This window comes from Salmo salar, chromosome 02 (assembly GCF_965601325.2).
Source record: "Salmo salar chromosome 02, fSalSal1, whole genome shotgun sequence".
In the NCBI taxonomy this organism is placed as follows: Eukaryota; Metazoa; Chordata; class Actinopteri; order Salmoniformes; family Salmonidae; genus Salmo; species Salmo salar.
In genome coordinates, this window is record NC_138292.1 from 42,809,666 (window position 1) to 42,826,684 (window position 17,019).

Genomic DNA, 17,019 nt, shown 5'->3' on the forward strand with positions numbered 1-17,019 from the left:
GACGAAGGAATTGTTCGTAGAGCTCCGAGACCGGATTGTGTTGAGGCACAGATCTGGGGAAGGGGTACAAAAAATAGTATTCAGTATTGAAGGTCCCCAAGAACACAGTGGCCTCCTCCATTATTAAATGGAAGAAGTTTAGAACCACCAAGACTCTTCCTAGAGCTGGCTGTCTGGCCAAACTGAGCAATCGGGGAGAAGGTCCTTGGTCAGATGGTGACCAAGAACCTAATGGTCACTCTGACAGAGCTCCAGAGTTCCTCAACCATCTCTGCAGCACTCCACCAATCAGACCTTTATGGTAGAGTGGCCAGGCTGAAACCACTCCTCAATAAAAGGCACATGACAGCCCGCTTGGAGTTTGCCAAAAGGCACCTAAAGGACTCTCCGACCACGAGAAACCAGATTCTCTGGTCTGATGAAGCCAAGATTGAACTCTTTGGCCTGATTGTCAAGCGTCACGTCTGGAGGAAACCTGGCACCATTGCTTCAGTGAAGCATGGTGGTGGCAGAATCATCCTGTGGGGATGTTTTTCAGCGGCAAGTACTGGGAGACTAGTCAGGATCGAGGGAAAGATGAACAGAGCAAAGTACAGAGAGATCCTTGTTGAAAACCTGCTCCAGAGCACTCAGGACCTCAATCTGGGGCAAAGGTTCACCTTCCAATAGGACAACGACCCTAAGCACACAGCCAAGACAATGCAGGAGTGGCTTCGGGATAAGTCTCCGTAATGTCCTTGAGTGGCCCAGCCAGAGCCCGGACTTGAACCCGATCGAACATCTCTGGAGAGACCTGAAAATAGCTGTGCAGCGACACTCCCCATCCAACCTGACAGAGCTTGAGAAGATATACAGAGAAGAATGGGAGAAACTCCCCAATTACAGGTGTGCCAAGCTTGTAGCGTCATACACAAGAATGCTCGAGGCTGTAATCGCTGCCAAAGGTGCTTAAACAAAGTACAGAATGAAGGGTCTGAATACCACAGTACCAGTCAAAAGTTTGTACACTCAGTGTCACCAGCAAAGCACCATCACACCACCTCCATGTTTCACAGTGGGAACCACACATGCGGAGATCATCCGTTCACGGCAGTTGGAACCAAAAATCTCAAATTTGGACTCATCAGACCAAAGGAAAGATTTTTACACATCTAATGTCCATTGCTCATGTTTCTTAGGCCAAGCAAGTCTCTTCTTCTTCTTGTCGGTGTCCTTTAGTAATGGCTTCTTTGCAGCAATTAGACCATGAAGGGTTGATTCATGCAGTCTACTCTGAACAGTTGATGTATCTGTTACTTGAACTCTGATGCATTTATTTGGGCTGCAATTTCTGAAGCTGGTTACTCTAATAAACTTATCCTCTGCAGCAGAGGTAACTCTGGGTCTTCCATTCCTGTGGCGGTTCTCATGAGAGACAGTTTCGTCATAGCACTTGAGGTTTTTTGTGACTGCACTTGAAGAAACTATCAAAGTTAACATTTTTCGCATTGACTGACCTTCATGTCTTAAAGTAATGATGGACTGTCGTTTCTCTTTACTTATTTGAGCTGTTCTTGCCATAATATGGACTTGGTCTTTTACCAAATAGAGCTATCTTCTGTATACCACCCCTACCTTGTCACAACACGACTGATTGGCTCAAATGCATTAAGAAGGAAAGAAATTCCACAAATTAACTTTTAACAAGCCAAACCTGTTAATTGAAATGCATTCCAGGTGACTACATAATGAAGCTGGTTGAGAGATTGTCAAGAGTGTGCAAAGCTGTCATCAAGGCAAGGGCGGCTACTTTGAAGAATATTAAATATATTTAGATATTTTAACACTTTTTTGGTTACTATATAATTCCATAAGTGTTATCTCGTAGTGTTGATGTCTTCATTATTATTCTACAATGTAGAAAATTGTAAAAAGAAAGAATAATCCTTGAATGAGTAGTTGTGTCCAAATGTTTGACTGGTACTGTATGTAAACGTGATATTTTTTTTATATATATTTTTTTTTGGGGGGGGGGGGGGGGGTCATTATGGGGTATTTTATTCGGGGGGGGGGGCAATTTAATACATTTTAAAATAAGGTTGTGATGTAACAAACGTGTAACTAGTTTGTCTAATGCTCAAACTGCGATATTTTGTTTTTTACTTAACCATAGTCAGACGAACTCAAGGTTACCATGTTTATTCTCTGCGTGCAGTTTGCATATCATTAGCTTAGCGCATTTGCTGGAAGTCTTCCGGTACAGTAGCCAGCTGTGGGGAAATAGACATTCTAACTACTCCGAGGCTGGGTGGTTGGTCATGTATAATCTTACAAAGCTAAACATACTGTAGTCATCGATATTTTATGAATGACTTACTTTTACTGATCGTAAGAAATAAGAATCTATCCACTTCCTTATTCATTCTCCGTTATCGTATAGAGATTGCAAAGTTGTATCTGTCCCATTATGGTGTCTGTGAGCGCACGGGCAGTGCCATTGAGACCGATAATGGAAAAGTAGGTAAGTAGAATAATGACCTAAATTGTGAAATCTCGCAGGGCACTGTCCCTGCTTTAACTGAGCAGGCAGTTCAATGTGAAGTGGTGACTGTCTGAAAGGAGGGTTTGGGAAGCAGGTGGCTGTCTACTCCTTGACTTATTGCCATGTCAGGGTTGGTGAGCAGTTTGACGTTTATTGTCATGAATCAGAACTGTGGGATTTCGGCTAGATGGGCCAGCTGCAAAGTCTAAATTGTCTGGTAAAAATTAATGAAAACAAAAATAGCCTTTTCGGCCTTAATTTAAGGTTAGGCTTAGGCATTAGGGTTAGGGCCTGCTTCACAACATGTTTGTCTCCACTTCCATTTAGTCTGTTTGTAATTATTCAAAAACAGCCCTTTTCTGTGCACAGTATTCCAGAGTGGCTGATTTATCAATGAAAGTACAAGATAGAGACACAGCCCTACTTACCACTTTGACCAACAACCAAAACCAGAGTCATGGTCCTAAGGACTGAGTCTGGTGTTTTCTGTTACCTATAAAGTGAATTATATATTAAAGAAGCAGATGCCTCTTGCCCAGGGCTGTTTATGTCCAGCCCATCATACACATTCTGCTGGCTTTATTCCACTTAAACTTGTGTTTAGTAGCCTGATCTATGGTCATGAGCCCCCCCCTCTCCCTCTCCTCCGCGCTGCCTGGAGAGCACAGCCAGGCTAATCAGCTGCTTGGCATTGGGCCCTCTCAGCCATTGTGGATCCTGCCAACCAATGGCTTCTTCTTGTGCTAGTGAGTGATTTAACTCACTGCTGGAGGCAGAGGCCAAGCGATGGAACCACAGTTTCTTAGAAAATAGAATAGAGTTCCTCCCAAAAACCAGATTAGACAATGAGATAATTGTAGTAGCATGACCTCATGGGTTGCACACAGTCAATAGTAATGCTCATCATTTGTAGTCAGTAGTAAAGCGTATAGCGATCTGTGGCTCAAGCAGAAGGTTATGGGCATCTCATATACTACCCCTTTTAAGAAATAGGAATCGTATTAATCGAGGATTGTCAGGATAATGTACTTGCAGATAATGTACTTATATGCCCATTGTAGAGGAGCATGGACATTAGCATGACCTTTCCATTCCTCATCTCACTCTCCATGACTCTAATAAGTGTGAAATCAATGCGTATTCCCCAATGCCATGTTCATGTATTTGACAACCAGAACACACATCTATTCCACCTTATCATCTTCTGCCACCCAAAGAAACAGCCTAGTACGGGAGAATCTTCAAGGAGATTTTTATCATCCAGACAGTGTTTAACTTGTAAATAGGATTAAGCGGGCCAGTATCGTATTAGTTAAACCTCTCACTGTCGGAGCCCTCGAAACAGAGGAGAGAAGCTGTTACCTGCGCTCCACTTTTTTCCCATCTCCTTTCCATTCTGCTGCATTCCGTCTTAATTATAGCCTCTTGGCTCCACTCATCTTTGTGCCTCTGAGCATTATGTTCATACCAGGAGGGGCCTGTGCCAAGATCTGTGCCACAATAAGCCTGACTCCTTGCCCAGGGCAGGAAGTATTTAAGTCAGCCTAAATTGGGCCGGTGCCATAGAGGGGGTGAAATCCAGACTTGCCTACTCAGGAACATTCTTGATACTTGGAAAGGAAAAGGAGCCTCTCTCCTTCCTGTGTCATTGGGAGCCCATATGCTTGGTGAGGGAGGCAAACTGTGACTGAAGAGGAGGGAGGCGTTTTCCTAGGACGGACATTGGTCTCCCCAGGGCCTCCTTGTGGCTCCTCCAACATCCAGTCTTCTACTCATCCAAGTACCACCAGAGCGACAGGGGTACATGGCTCACTTATGTAAAGTTGTGAGGTTACTGGAGGTGGGAAGAGGAATGATGGGTGGGTCTTGGCTGTGGGGAAGTGGGAAGGAACCCTTTTATTTATTTTTAATTTTTTGTAAGTGAATGAAATTCTACTGTGTGCTTCTTCGGTGTGTCAATTTACAGGCACAAAACATGCCTTGTGCTGTTGTGGAGCAGCTCTCAGCCCAGCTCTCAGCCCAGCTGCCCCGCTTGCGGCTGAAGTGGTTCGTTGTGGTGAACAGGCTTTTCTAAGATCAGCCACAGAGAGCGCCTGCAACCAGCCCTCCTGCCTCGGAATGTCTGGTATGGGAACCAGTGTAAAGCAGCCTGCCTGGCTACGTCTCCTGACAGTGACAGGGCCTCCCTCTGTCTCTCCACCTCTTCCTGGCCTTCCTTCTTCTCCCTCCTTAGGTGTGGTCCTCTTCCAAAGCCTCTGGATTGGGTGCACTGTCTCTCATCACCTCTGATTAGTTTGTTCTTTGTCTGAGTAGTTGTTCTTGTTGTGAGACATGTTATGCAATGCTGGCCGAAACTCCATAGCTTGGAAATTGTAACTTTTCGGTTTCTGTGAAGAGTGGATATCCACGCCCCGCGAAAATCTAACTAGCATAGTAAAAAAAAATCCCATAAAATCTGTCTGTTAAGGTAGAGATACAGTATTCGTTTTTTTTGTTGCATGGGCTGCGTCTCAATCTACCACATCCGTTGATGTCGGCCTTCATCATCTGCGGTGAAAGGTGGCAGAGCTACAGCGGTATTTGTTAGACTAGGAGACATCCTGAAAATCGGTCTTCTCACCAAAACGTCTGTAGCGTCCGAACGGTTTGGCCTAAACACTAATATGACCCCTCTATGGAAAGGTGACACTCTCACGAACACGTTGGTTGTTTTGCTCTAGGATGCCCACAAGACTCATCTGAAAAAAGGTGGTTCAATAAAATTAATTTCTTGATTTTATATATCTCAGATATAGGACAGACACTTCAAAACAAACTTGCTTTTGATTTATTATATTTAATTATTTATCTGTTTATCCATGTATGAATCTGTTATTCAATGCGGTTCTATGGGCTAACAGCAGTAAGGCCAAATTCAATGTTTCATCAAATATAATTGTTCGTTATTTTTTGATACCCAAAGGGGCCTTACATTTCTAACTCAAATGGCTAAATGATCCTTGGTATGAATATCTTAAAACAATTCCTTATGTTAGCTTAGTAGATCGCCCCCAAGCTTAGACTCTGAGCGGTTAATTAATTATTTAAATTAATATGAATAAAATGATTTTATGTTCAGAGGTTTTCCTCTATATTAGCGATATAATATTATGACTGTGTTTAAATGGATGGGCAATATTTATTGGTCATACCATGACACACTATGACATATCCTTCCAACTCACACATGTGCTACATTTGACATGTACAATTTCACAACTGTGACTGCATTTTGTAGACGTGACTGTGCAACTTTAAATGTACTTACTGTAGTAGGTGTGCTGGGTGGGGATTTGGTAGACAATCTCAGTTTGAACTTTAAATAGATGTTTTTGTGGGTTGGGATCTTTGTGGCCACTTATATCACTCAAGGAATATGTGAGCGCGCATAGTTTTTTTTAATGTGTGCTGTCAGTCCCTCAAGTAAACAATGCTATTCGACCCACCATCTAGTATTGTCCTCAGAATCAAAAGCTTCTGCCAAAACCTTCAATCATGGGTAAAATGATGTAGAACATTGACAACCCCTTTTACAGAACATATAAATGCAATGTGAAGTAATTCACAGGTGTGTGTGTGTGTGTATGTAGCAATGACTGTGGGTTGGTAGTGTAGACCTACCTATCACATAACTGGTGCGTGCAGACATTCCGTAATGGCCACGACATTGCCCAACTACTCACCTGATCCTGGGTTGGTTACTTCATTAGACAATGGGCGGCAAGCCAACATGCAGTCTACAGGTCCACCCTAAACAATTTCAAGATGGAAGATTACATTTTATTCCTGACGAATGGATTTTTTTTTTTTTTTTAAACAGATATTTAAAAGTCACTGCCCAAAACCTGAATCTATCCTGTATTCTATTGAACACTGTATTAATGAGCAACCCATGTACAGTAAATTAGATGTGTCCATGTGTGTAATAACTGTAACAGAATTGTAAAGCAAGTTTTATTTATTTGGTGAAAGTACAGTATGGGTCAGATATGTTGCACAGCGTTTGGGTATATGTTTTCCATTCCTGTGTGGTTAAAAATGCGTTATGGGTTAGGCAGCCCCTATGTCTATTTTTACTTTTCTGGTTTTATGTAGCTTATAGGGCTAGTGTCTGTTTTTCAAAACGCTAACCCATATGTTTTCAGTTAGACAATGAGAATGAACACCAGAGTGTCTGATTTCTCTATTTCCCTGACTGTTAAATTTTGCAAGTCTGGATTACTAATGATGTAAATACCCCAAGTCCGTGATGACTCTTTGGTTTTGTTCACCCTTGACTACTACTGTCAGTGGCAAATGTGTGACGCAGACGCACCACCAATACAATTATAAATTATCAGTCAAAATAAACGATACTACATAGATTACGCCATTCATCTGAATTAATCCCTTATGCCATAAATTCAGCCAATGGACAACGTGGTATGAAACACGATAGCCAATCGCATCTAAGCAACTGAGCAATGCGCCCGCCCAGCTGTCAATTTGATACATGAGGAGGCGGTGCCATACAGTGAGGCGTGGTCGGAGTCCCCTCGGTCAATGTAGCAACTGGTAGTTAAGCACACATGGGTCAAACACGGGCTGCCACTGGGAGTCTGACATCCTCAACAGTCATGCCTGCAGCGTAGAAAGAAACAGGCTGCTGTAACGCATCGAAGTTTGGCAAATGCGATTTTAGAAAATTATGTGCTAAATTCTGTGCTACCTACATTTTTTCCAGTGATGGGGGGAATAGAACAAAGATAATTGAACAGCATGTAGCTATTGCATTTGTTCCTCACTCATATCGGATTATAATCTGGGGTTACCTAATCTCTGGTAATCTGAACTAAATCTATCTAATTGTGGTAGAAAACTACACTCCCGCTGTTCTGGTGCACCATCAGAGACGCTTTGCGCATCAGTTGGTCTTTTTGGACACCATGCCGCCAAAAAGAAATTATCAACTGATTCTCCAAGACTGATCATAAGGACATTAAGAGAGTATATCTGCACCAAATTCTCGTAAGAGTGAAATTAAGGCTAATTGGAATCTGGAGACCGAAGGTCGCATTAAAACGCGCAGCAGCTGCTTTTCCAGAGATTAAGAACATGTAGCATATTTTTCACGTTGAAACATTTTATTTGCCATGGATATTTTTCTAACGTTTTATGATGGGGTTGATATTATATGTGAGAGAGTTCGGGCCGGGGTGTTGTAAGCGTGTTCTGGGAGTAATGTGCGCATCATCCAATGGCAGCATCTATTCCACACAACAGCGTCAGCACGTCATCAGTTCACATCTACGAAACGAGTTTTATTAAATGAGGACATGTGAGGGGATCTGAGAGTAAGAAAAACAGATTGGAGATTAGATAGGCTGCGTGTTAGAAATACTAGAGGCGAGCAAGACGTGTGATAAATCATTTCATCAAGTGGACAAGAACAGACCGATGCTGGACTGTGCACTGTCTGGAAGAGTGTCGCTTTTTAAAATACACATGCGACTCGATTTTTGTAAAAGTATCATTGCAATTGAATTCGGAATCGTTTGTGTGTGACTGTGAATGGATTTGCATTTTCCAGCCTTATTCCGTGAAGACTGGAATATGTAATGTACGATAATCACACATCATCGTTTGGCTGTGCTGTCTGGGCAATCTTGTTGATTTAAACATTATTCCTGTCTATGTTTTGGCGGATTCTTTCGACGGCTCTCTGTGCATCTCCATTCTCGTTATATGAGGTATCATCTGTTGCTGCAGCCGGATTAACTGACATTGTCATGCATTTGGATCGAATTTAGCTGCTGGACATGTGGGCAATCAGCAATTCATAATTTCCCCAATTGAACATGTTTTATTTCAGGTAAAATGGGAGAACGATTATTGTTACTATTATTGCTACTCTTATCGTTACATGCGGGTCGGTGATAGCCTACTGCAGACGAGCCATTCAAAATCGTCCATCTCCACAGCAGCCGGCTTCTCTGAGATTTGATCGTTACTTTATTGAATCAGACTGTCATATCCCCGTCACGATACGGATTTCGGCTTGAAGTAGGTCTAGTATTGGAGACAATACGGGAATTGTGGAGGTATTGCATTTCTTTCTAACCCGGTTATTCCTTCACAACTGAGGATAAATGTTGATGATGGAGGACGACGAATTAGCTCATCAGGTTGATTCGGATTTCGAGCCGCAAAACCGGCCTCGCTCGTGCACTTGGCCACTGCCTTGTCCGGAGGATTTCCCCGAAGTACTGGAAGTCAATGGGGGTCTTCCACTGACCACCATCAAGGTGGAACCAGATGACAATCTATCCGTTTCAGCGTGCAGAGCCGGGAGAATGGGTGGCACGCCGACGGAACTGAAGCATCCAGCAGTCGCCCCTGCTCCCATCGGCGCGACGCACCCATGCTTGGCCGGCGCGGCACTTGATGTGACTGGACAATTGCGCAAAGCCAAATCCTCGCGGCGGAACGCATGGGGTAACCAGTCGTACGCGGACCTTATCACACGAGCCATTGAAAGCACCCCTGAAAAAAGACTCACGCTATCACAGGTCTACGATTGGATGGTCCGCTATGTTCCCTATTTCAAAGATAAGGGCGACAGTAATAGTTCAGCTGGATGGAAGGTAAGCGCATGTCTACAAATGTTATAATAGGAAATACTTTATGTCGATATTAAACACACCAGAAGTCTCAATCAAGACAACATTGGGTAGGCTATACCTTGGCTATAGGCTACATTTGTGCACATATACTGTGTATTACATTGCCACATGTCACACTTTAGGGTCGTTACGCATGAATGGTGCCATGTAATTATCCCTCTCGTCAATGGCACCGATCAATACATTACTGTAGCCTACCATTGACAGCTAAACGGTCTGGAGCTGGGTAGAGGTTGGAGAAGCACTGTGCATACCTTCATAATTCCATCTTTAGTTTGGCTACATGTATACAGTAAATGAGTAACCACCCCCTTTTCAAAGTCTATGATCATGAAAATGCACACATGGCAAGCATTTTTATATTGGTTCCTTTGGTTTCTCTCCTCTCTCACACACTATTTATATGTGTGTGAGACGGAGGAATAGACCCTAGACAGAGGCATATAGCCAATAAAAATCTGTTTTCACTACAAATATTTGTTGTACACCTACTGTATAGTCTCTTTTTAAGGTGTCACTTGAGAGACACTTATAGCTGGTCAGCTGTCCATAGTGTAAATACCCACTGGGAACACACTGGTTGATTCAATGTCTTTTCCACGTCATTTCAATTAAATTACATAGAACCAACATGGGATAGACGTTGAATTTACGTCTGTGCCCAGGGGGTAGGCTATTCAAAAGGTACTTTTCTACAGACACATACGCACACACACACGCAGAGGCTTACCGCCTGTCTCGCCAGCAGCCTAGAGCAGCCTCTCCTGGATGTCTGCCCATTTTACTGTATCAGCCTCATTATTATACCGTCTCACTCATATCGCTGTTCTTCATTGATACAAGCTAATGTTAAGAACATAAAAATGAAATCCCAAAGTAACAAGGACAGTTAGAGGAACAAGTGTGGCTCTTGATATTGTACCTCTCAGAGAGGAGATCTTGAGGGCCAGACTTGATGAGGTCACAGGTGGGAGCGTTATAAACCCACACCATGACACTTGTCCCTGTAGAAGAACCCTTTATGGTTCCAGGTAGAACCTATTCACCCAACGGAGAACACTTTTGGAATCCTTTCTTTCGTAGAGGCACGGTTCCAAAGAAACCATTTTGTATGAAAAAGGTTTCATGTAGAGAACCCTTGTCCCTGTAGATCAGAAGAACCCTTTTAGAACCTTTGTGACATCCACAGCAGTTTGAACCGTGTGTCGTGCGTGCAGTGGGATCGACTGTAGTATCCCCTCAGGTTTGCTGTCAATCTGCTGTCAGTCGTTCCTGTTGGTTCCCCTCTCAAGAGGCTGTTTTGAAAGCTACTGTCTTGGTCTCTTTTTCTGTCTGTGTGATCGCATATGATGGTGTGTGTGTATAGACATTATGGACAGTATATGAATAGAAAAGGTGTATACAGTATATAAACTCAGCAAAAAAAGAAACATCCCTTTTTCAGGACCCTGTCTTTCACAGATAATTTGTAAAAATCCAAACAACTTCACAGATCTTCATTGTAAAGGGTTTAAACACTGTTTACCATGCTTGTTCAATGATCCATAAACAATGAATGAACATGCACCTGTGGAATGGTCGTTGAGACACTAACAGCTTACAGACGGTAGGCAATTAAGGTCACAGTTATGGAAACTTAGAACACTAAAGAGGCCTTTCTACTGACTCTGAAAACACCAAAAGAAAGATGCCCATGGTCCCTGCTCATCTGCGTGAACGTGCCTTAGGCATGCTGCAAGGAGACTTGCAGATGTGGCCAGGGTAATAAATTGCAATGTCTGTACTGTGAGACGCCTAAGACAGCGCTACAGGGAGACGGGACAGACAGCTGATCGTACTCGCAGTGGCAGACCACATGTAACAACACCTGCGCAGGATCGGTACATCCGAACATCACACCTGCGGGACAGGTACAGGATGGCAACAACTGCCCGAGTAACACCAGGAACGCACAATCCCTTCATCAGTGCTCAGACTGTCCGCAATAGGCTGAGAGAGGCTGGACTGAGGGCTTGTAGGCCTGTTGTAAGGCAGATCCTCACCAGACATCACCAGCAACAATGTCGCCTATGGGCACAAACCCAATGTCGCTGGACCAGACAGGACTGGCAAAAAGTGCTCTTCACTGACAAGTTGCGGTTTTGTCTCACCAGGGGTGATGGTCGGATTCACATTTATCGTTGAAGGAATGAGCGTTACACTGAGGCCTGTACTCTGGAGCGGGATCGATTTGGAGGTGGAGGGTCCGTCATGGTCTGAGCCGGTGTGTTGGATCGGAGGGTGAGGGCTAGGGCCATTCCCCCCAGAAATGTCTGGGAACTTGCAGGTGCTTTGGTGGATGAGTGGGGTAACGTCTCACAGCAAGAACTGGCAAATCTGGTGCAGTCCATGAGGTAGAGTTAGAGTTGCACGAGGTAGAGTTGCACTGCAGTACTTAATGCACCAGATACTGACTGTTACTTTTGATTTTGACCCCCCCCCCCCCCCCCCCCTTGTTCAGGGACACATTATTCAATTTCTGTTAGTCACATGTCTGTGGAACTTGTTCAGTTTATGTCTCAGTTTTTTAATCTTGATATGTTCATACAAATATTTACACATGTTAAGTTTGCTGAAAATAAAAACGCAGTTGACAGTAGAGGTCGACCGATTATGATTTTTCAATGCAGATACCGATTATCGGAGGACCAAAAAGGCAGATTGTTATATATATATTTGTAATAATGACAATTACAACAATTCTGAATGAACACTTTTATTTAAACTTAATATAATACATAAATAAAATCAATTTAGTCTCAAATAAATAATGGAACATGTTCAATTTGGTTTAAATAATCCAAAAACACAGTGTTGGAGAAGAAAGTAAAAGTGCAATATGTGCCATGTAAAAAAAGCTAACGTTTAAGTTCCATGCTCAGAACATGAGAATATATGAAAGCTGGTGGTTCATTTTAACATGAGTCTTCAATATTCCCAGTTAAGAAGTTTTAGATTGTAGTTATTCTAGGAATTTATTAGGACTATTTCTCTCTATAGCATTTGTATTTCATATTCCTTTGACTATTGGATGTTCTTATAGGCACTATAGTATTGCCAGCCTAATCTCGGGAGTTGATAGGCTTGAAGTCATATACAGCGCTGTGCTTCAAGCATTGCGAAGAGCTGCTGGCAAACGCAGGAAAGTGCTTTATGAATGCTTAAGAGCCTGATGCTGCCTACCACCGCTCAGTCAGACTGTTCTATCAAATATCAAATCATGGACTTAATTATATTATAATAAACACACAAATACAAGCCTTAGGTCATTAATATGGTCAAATCCGGAAACTATCATTTCGAAAAAAGAAAAAAAAAGTTTATTCTTTCAGTGAAATACGGAACCGTTCCGTATTTTATCGAACGGGTGGCAACCCTAAGTATAAATATTGCTGTTACATTGCACAACCTTCAATGTTATGTAATAATTATGTAAAATTCTGGCAAATTAATTACGGTCTTTGTTAGGAAGAAAGGGTTCGCAAGAGAAACAGTTCGCAATGAGCCAGGCGGCCCAAACTGCTGCATATACCCTGACTCTGCTTACACTGAACGCAAGAGAAGTGACACAATTTCTCTAGTTAATTTCCCTGGCCTGTTAACATGAATTTCTTTTAAATAATATGCAGGTTTAAAAAATATAGTTGTGTATTGATTTTAAGAAAGGCATTGATGTTCATGGTTAGGTACATTGGTGCTACGATTGTGCTTTTTTTGTGATTGCGCTTTTGTTAAATCATCACCCGTTTGGCGAAGTAGGCTGTGATTCGATGATAAATGAACAGGCACCGCATTGATTATATGCAACGCAGGACAAGCTAGTTAAACTAGTAAGATGTGTAGTTAACTTGTGATTATGTTAAGATTGATTGTTTTTTATAAGATAAGTTTAATGCTAGCTAGCAACTAACCTTGGCTCCTTGCTGCATTTGCGTAACAGGTGGTCATCCTGCCACGCAGTCTCCTCGTGGATTGCAATGTAATCGGCCATAATCGGCGTCCAAAAATGGCAATTACCGATTGTTATGAAAACTTGAAATCAACCCTAATTAATCGGCCGACCTCTCATTGACAGTGAGAGGACATTTCTTTTTTTGCTGAGTTTACATATGAACACATCCACTGTACATGTAGGCTATGTTGTGATGGTTTTACCCTCACAATTTAACGGTGAGATCCTCCAAAACATGAGAAAATCGTCAGGGCTAGTTTGATTGCTCACTACTTACTGTTAATAGACATGGTTAGTACAGGGTATCACAAGGGGCATGTTTACCAGGGCACAATGTTGTGGAGCGTTCAGGTGTTACGTAGAACAAACATGCCTCTCTGACATGTTAGAATCAGTAATAATGTGGGCTCTATTCATGACATTGCAATGTTCAAAAAAGCTTGGAACACGGCCCAAAAAGCAGCTTTGGAAGGACCACAGTTATTAATCAACACTAGAACACATAGACGATTCAGAACTACACTAATACCACCCCATAAAAGAGTGAAAATCACACGTCAGTTCATCACCTACCAGGTATTCCATGCTTGGCAAGGGTCAGTTTAGTCTTTCACAACCAGGCTCATAGTAATGAAACAAACACTTTATTGGTGTACATGTGAGAAATGCTTGGAGGCCTGGGGTTTTAAGTGTTTGTTTTCCATTTAAACGCAACTTTGTCTTCATGGTCTGTATGTCTCTCTGTGTGGAGTTCGGCCGTCTTCACATAAACACCTGTTGTAGTCTATGTTTCTAAACGAGCCCTTTGTGTGTCCCAAATGGTGCCCAATCCCATAAGGGCCCTGGTCAAAAGTAGTGCACTATATAGGGAGTAGGGTGCACTTAGGTAGTTACGAGTTGAGGAGTATGTCGAGTTCAGTCCTTTAGTCTGCTTAGCCTTAATCACCAAGCGCCTGACTGACTCTTAACTCTTAAGTCCATCCCATTTAAGTGAGCGCTGCCAAGGTGTGTCTGCAGGTGGCTTAGCCCTTGTTATCCCTGCCCTGTACCTCGACGGCAGTGGCACCGCTAACAGACGCTAACCATGCTAACAGACTCTAACCGCTAAGCGACAGCCCAGCTCTATCTTTAGCACTAGTGTCACCCAGTCAGCGAGCCCGACAGTTACGAAACAGGCTAATTAGGGGGTTTGACTCCATGGAAGATTGAGGAAGTCTGAGGGCCAGGGTTATTATGAACCCACGGTTATTATGAACGGTGCGAGACGAGAGGCGCGGTCCATCCCAGGTAATGAAGGTGTTTAGGAAAGTTGTTTTAAAGCAAGGCGTAATTGTAGTAATAGCCCTGGCCTGGTTTCATTGAGAGACGTGGTAGGTAATGTCAATATACACTTAGAGGAAACACTCGCATACCCAGGCCTGAGGAGACAGTGTTTAATGCGACACAACCCCATCGTCCGTACAGCAGCCATTTGTAGGTAATAAAAAAACGTATGGCATAATCGATGATCACTTTCAAATGATGGACTGTGCAGGGATTTAACATCCAGTTGTTGACCAACTGCTTGGATGCAAATACTGTCCCGGACTCGCAGCACAGTCCAAATTATGAGTCAGTTGTTTGTAGATGCTATCTCCCTCCCATCCCCATCCACATTCCCATACTTACACAATCATATCAGGCACCCTAATTATTCGTAATGTGCGTGCGAGTGTGTGTGAGAGTTGGATAAGGTTGCCCGCATCATACGCTACATTCCCATTTCAATGAATAGGCAAACGCATTTGATGTGGGAACAGTTTTTTTTCTATTTTTTTTGCGGGAAAAGAAAAGAAAATAAAAGACGAAAATATTGGTAAGTCTCTGATGAAATGAACTGAAATGGTATGGTTTGCGGAGGAGGATGAGAGGGGGAGGGGTCGGCTGAAAGGAGAGGCACAGGCAGACGGCTATTGTATGTAGTAGTTCTAATCTGGTCCAAAAGCAGGTAGTCTTTTCAGCTTCCAGTTCCTCTCGCTCTCTCTCGGTCTGGAATGGACACTGGATTACCTCTTGGTCCTAGACAGTACTGACAACAACCAACAGCTGACTATAAATACCGGCTCTTCTAACTTCTAGGAAGGCTGGAATCTGAAGCCCTGGCCTGAATTTAAGCATCTCCTTCGAGGAGGCTACTGTAGTGCGTGGGCTTTGTGGTGTTGGCCGCGCGCACATGCATGTGCTCAAACACACAGGCTTAGAAAAACGAACTCACACGTATGAGGGCAAGCACACACACAGAACATACACACACATGATGCTGACAACACACAACAAAGGGTCAACAGTGAGTGGTGGTGTGTCTTTGTGGGGGATACTGCAGGGGGAGGGGTTGTCTTAGGCCCCTCTGATTGGTGTGACAGCTTGTCACTGCAGAGAATGGTGCACAGCCTTGGCGCTGACTTCCTAATGTCTTATAACGGTGTGTTTTAACAGTGCATGTGTGTGTAATGCCTGCAGGGGCTAATAACGTCATTTGGTTCAAGGGAATCTCCTGTGTTAGGGGCTAATGAAGATGTTGATTTTGTGTGTGTGTGTGTGTGTGTGTGTGTGTGTGTGTGTGTGTGTGTGTGTGTGTGTGTGTGTGTGTGTGTGTGTGTGTGTGTGTGTGTGTGTGTGTGTGTGTGTGTGTGTGTGTGTGTGTGTGTGTGTGTGTGTGTGTGTGTGTGTGTGTGTGTGTGTGTGTGTGTGTGTGTGTGTGTGTGTGTGTGTGTGTTGCCTGCATGTGGAATTAGTTTTTTTCCCTTTGTTTTGGAGGAGAATGAGTATTTCTTAATGACCTCTGTGTGTGTGAGTGAGAGAGGGGGGGGGGGGGGGCTGGTCTCTGAATGTGTGTGGTTCTCTGTGCTACTTAGGGTATGTGTGTGTGTGTGTGTGTGTGTGTGTCGCACAGTGTGTGTGAGCTGCAGGCAGTCAGATGCCAGGGGATTGGCGTCAGGTTGGAGCGGGTGCGTCAGTCAGACGCTGTAATCTGAAGTGACGAGACTGTTATTTATAACGTGTCTGTAGGTAACGGGCGGTCCAGGCCAAGAGGGCATAGGGTCAGCAGAAATCAGCCAAAATAGAAAGCGTCAGGAGGATGGGGGGGGGGGGGGGGTGTAATGACAGGGTTGTCTTCATTAGGCATCAAATGAAGGAAAATGGACTGAAACACGGAGGGAATCATTTTTGTTTTCTGTTGAAAATTTTTGTAGAACATTTTCCGTTGCCTGCCCTAATGAACACGACCCAGGTCTCCGCTGACAATCACACAATCTTATTACAGTGTTACAACACAGTCATTACTCATGAAGGGGATAAAGTCAATTTGATCAGATCTGTTTAGTTATTGATTTCTACAAACATGACACTGACATGTGTGCCAACCTCTGTGGAGAGATGTACAGACAGTCATAGTACTGTTGGGACACACAGGCCTTAGCAGAAGTAGGAGATAAACACTCCAGTTGGGAAATAAGAGGGATATGGCTATCTCTGTGTGTGAGAGAGTTTGTGTGTGAGATGGAATATGTGTATGACTTTGTGTGTAAAAGCTTAGCACAGAAAGGAGAGTGTGTGTGTGTGGGTGGTGAGTTTGTGTGTGCGTCTGTGTTGAGGGTGGGTAGTCTGAGGGTGCAAGACTGGAAACCATCCTAGACTTCAGCTGATTCATATTTTATCCTCTCTTTTGGCCCAGGGGAATGGTGTAATTTGAGAGAGGCGCACACAATGAGAGCACAGATGATACAAGCTGGATAGATTTATGATGTCTGATTATGAACACCTTA

General features: G+C 43.4%; 1 protein-coding gene across 1 annotated transcript in view; it reads left to right on the forward strand.

Annotated features, from left to right (window-relative positions):
• Nucleotides 1-5,670: 5,670 nt before the first annotated feature.
• Nucleotides 5,671-17,019, forward strand: part of LOC106583301 (forkhead box protein O6) — a 39,074-nt gene continuing 27,725 nt past the window's right edge. The window contains exon 1 of the mRNA XM_014167342.3: nucleotides 5,671-9,183. Within this exon, the coding sequence (XP_014022817.1) occupies nucleotides 8,689-9,183 (495 nt within the window). The 5' untranslated portion in view covers nucleotides 5,671-8,688. The remainder of the gene's footprint in view (nucleotides 9,184-17,019) is intronic.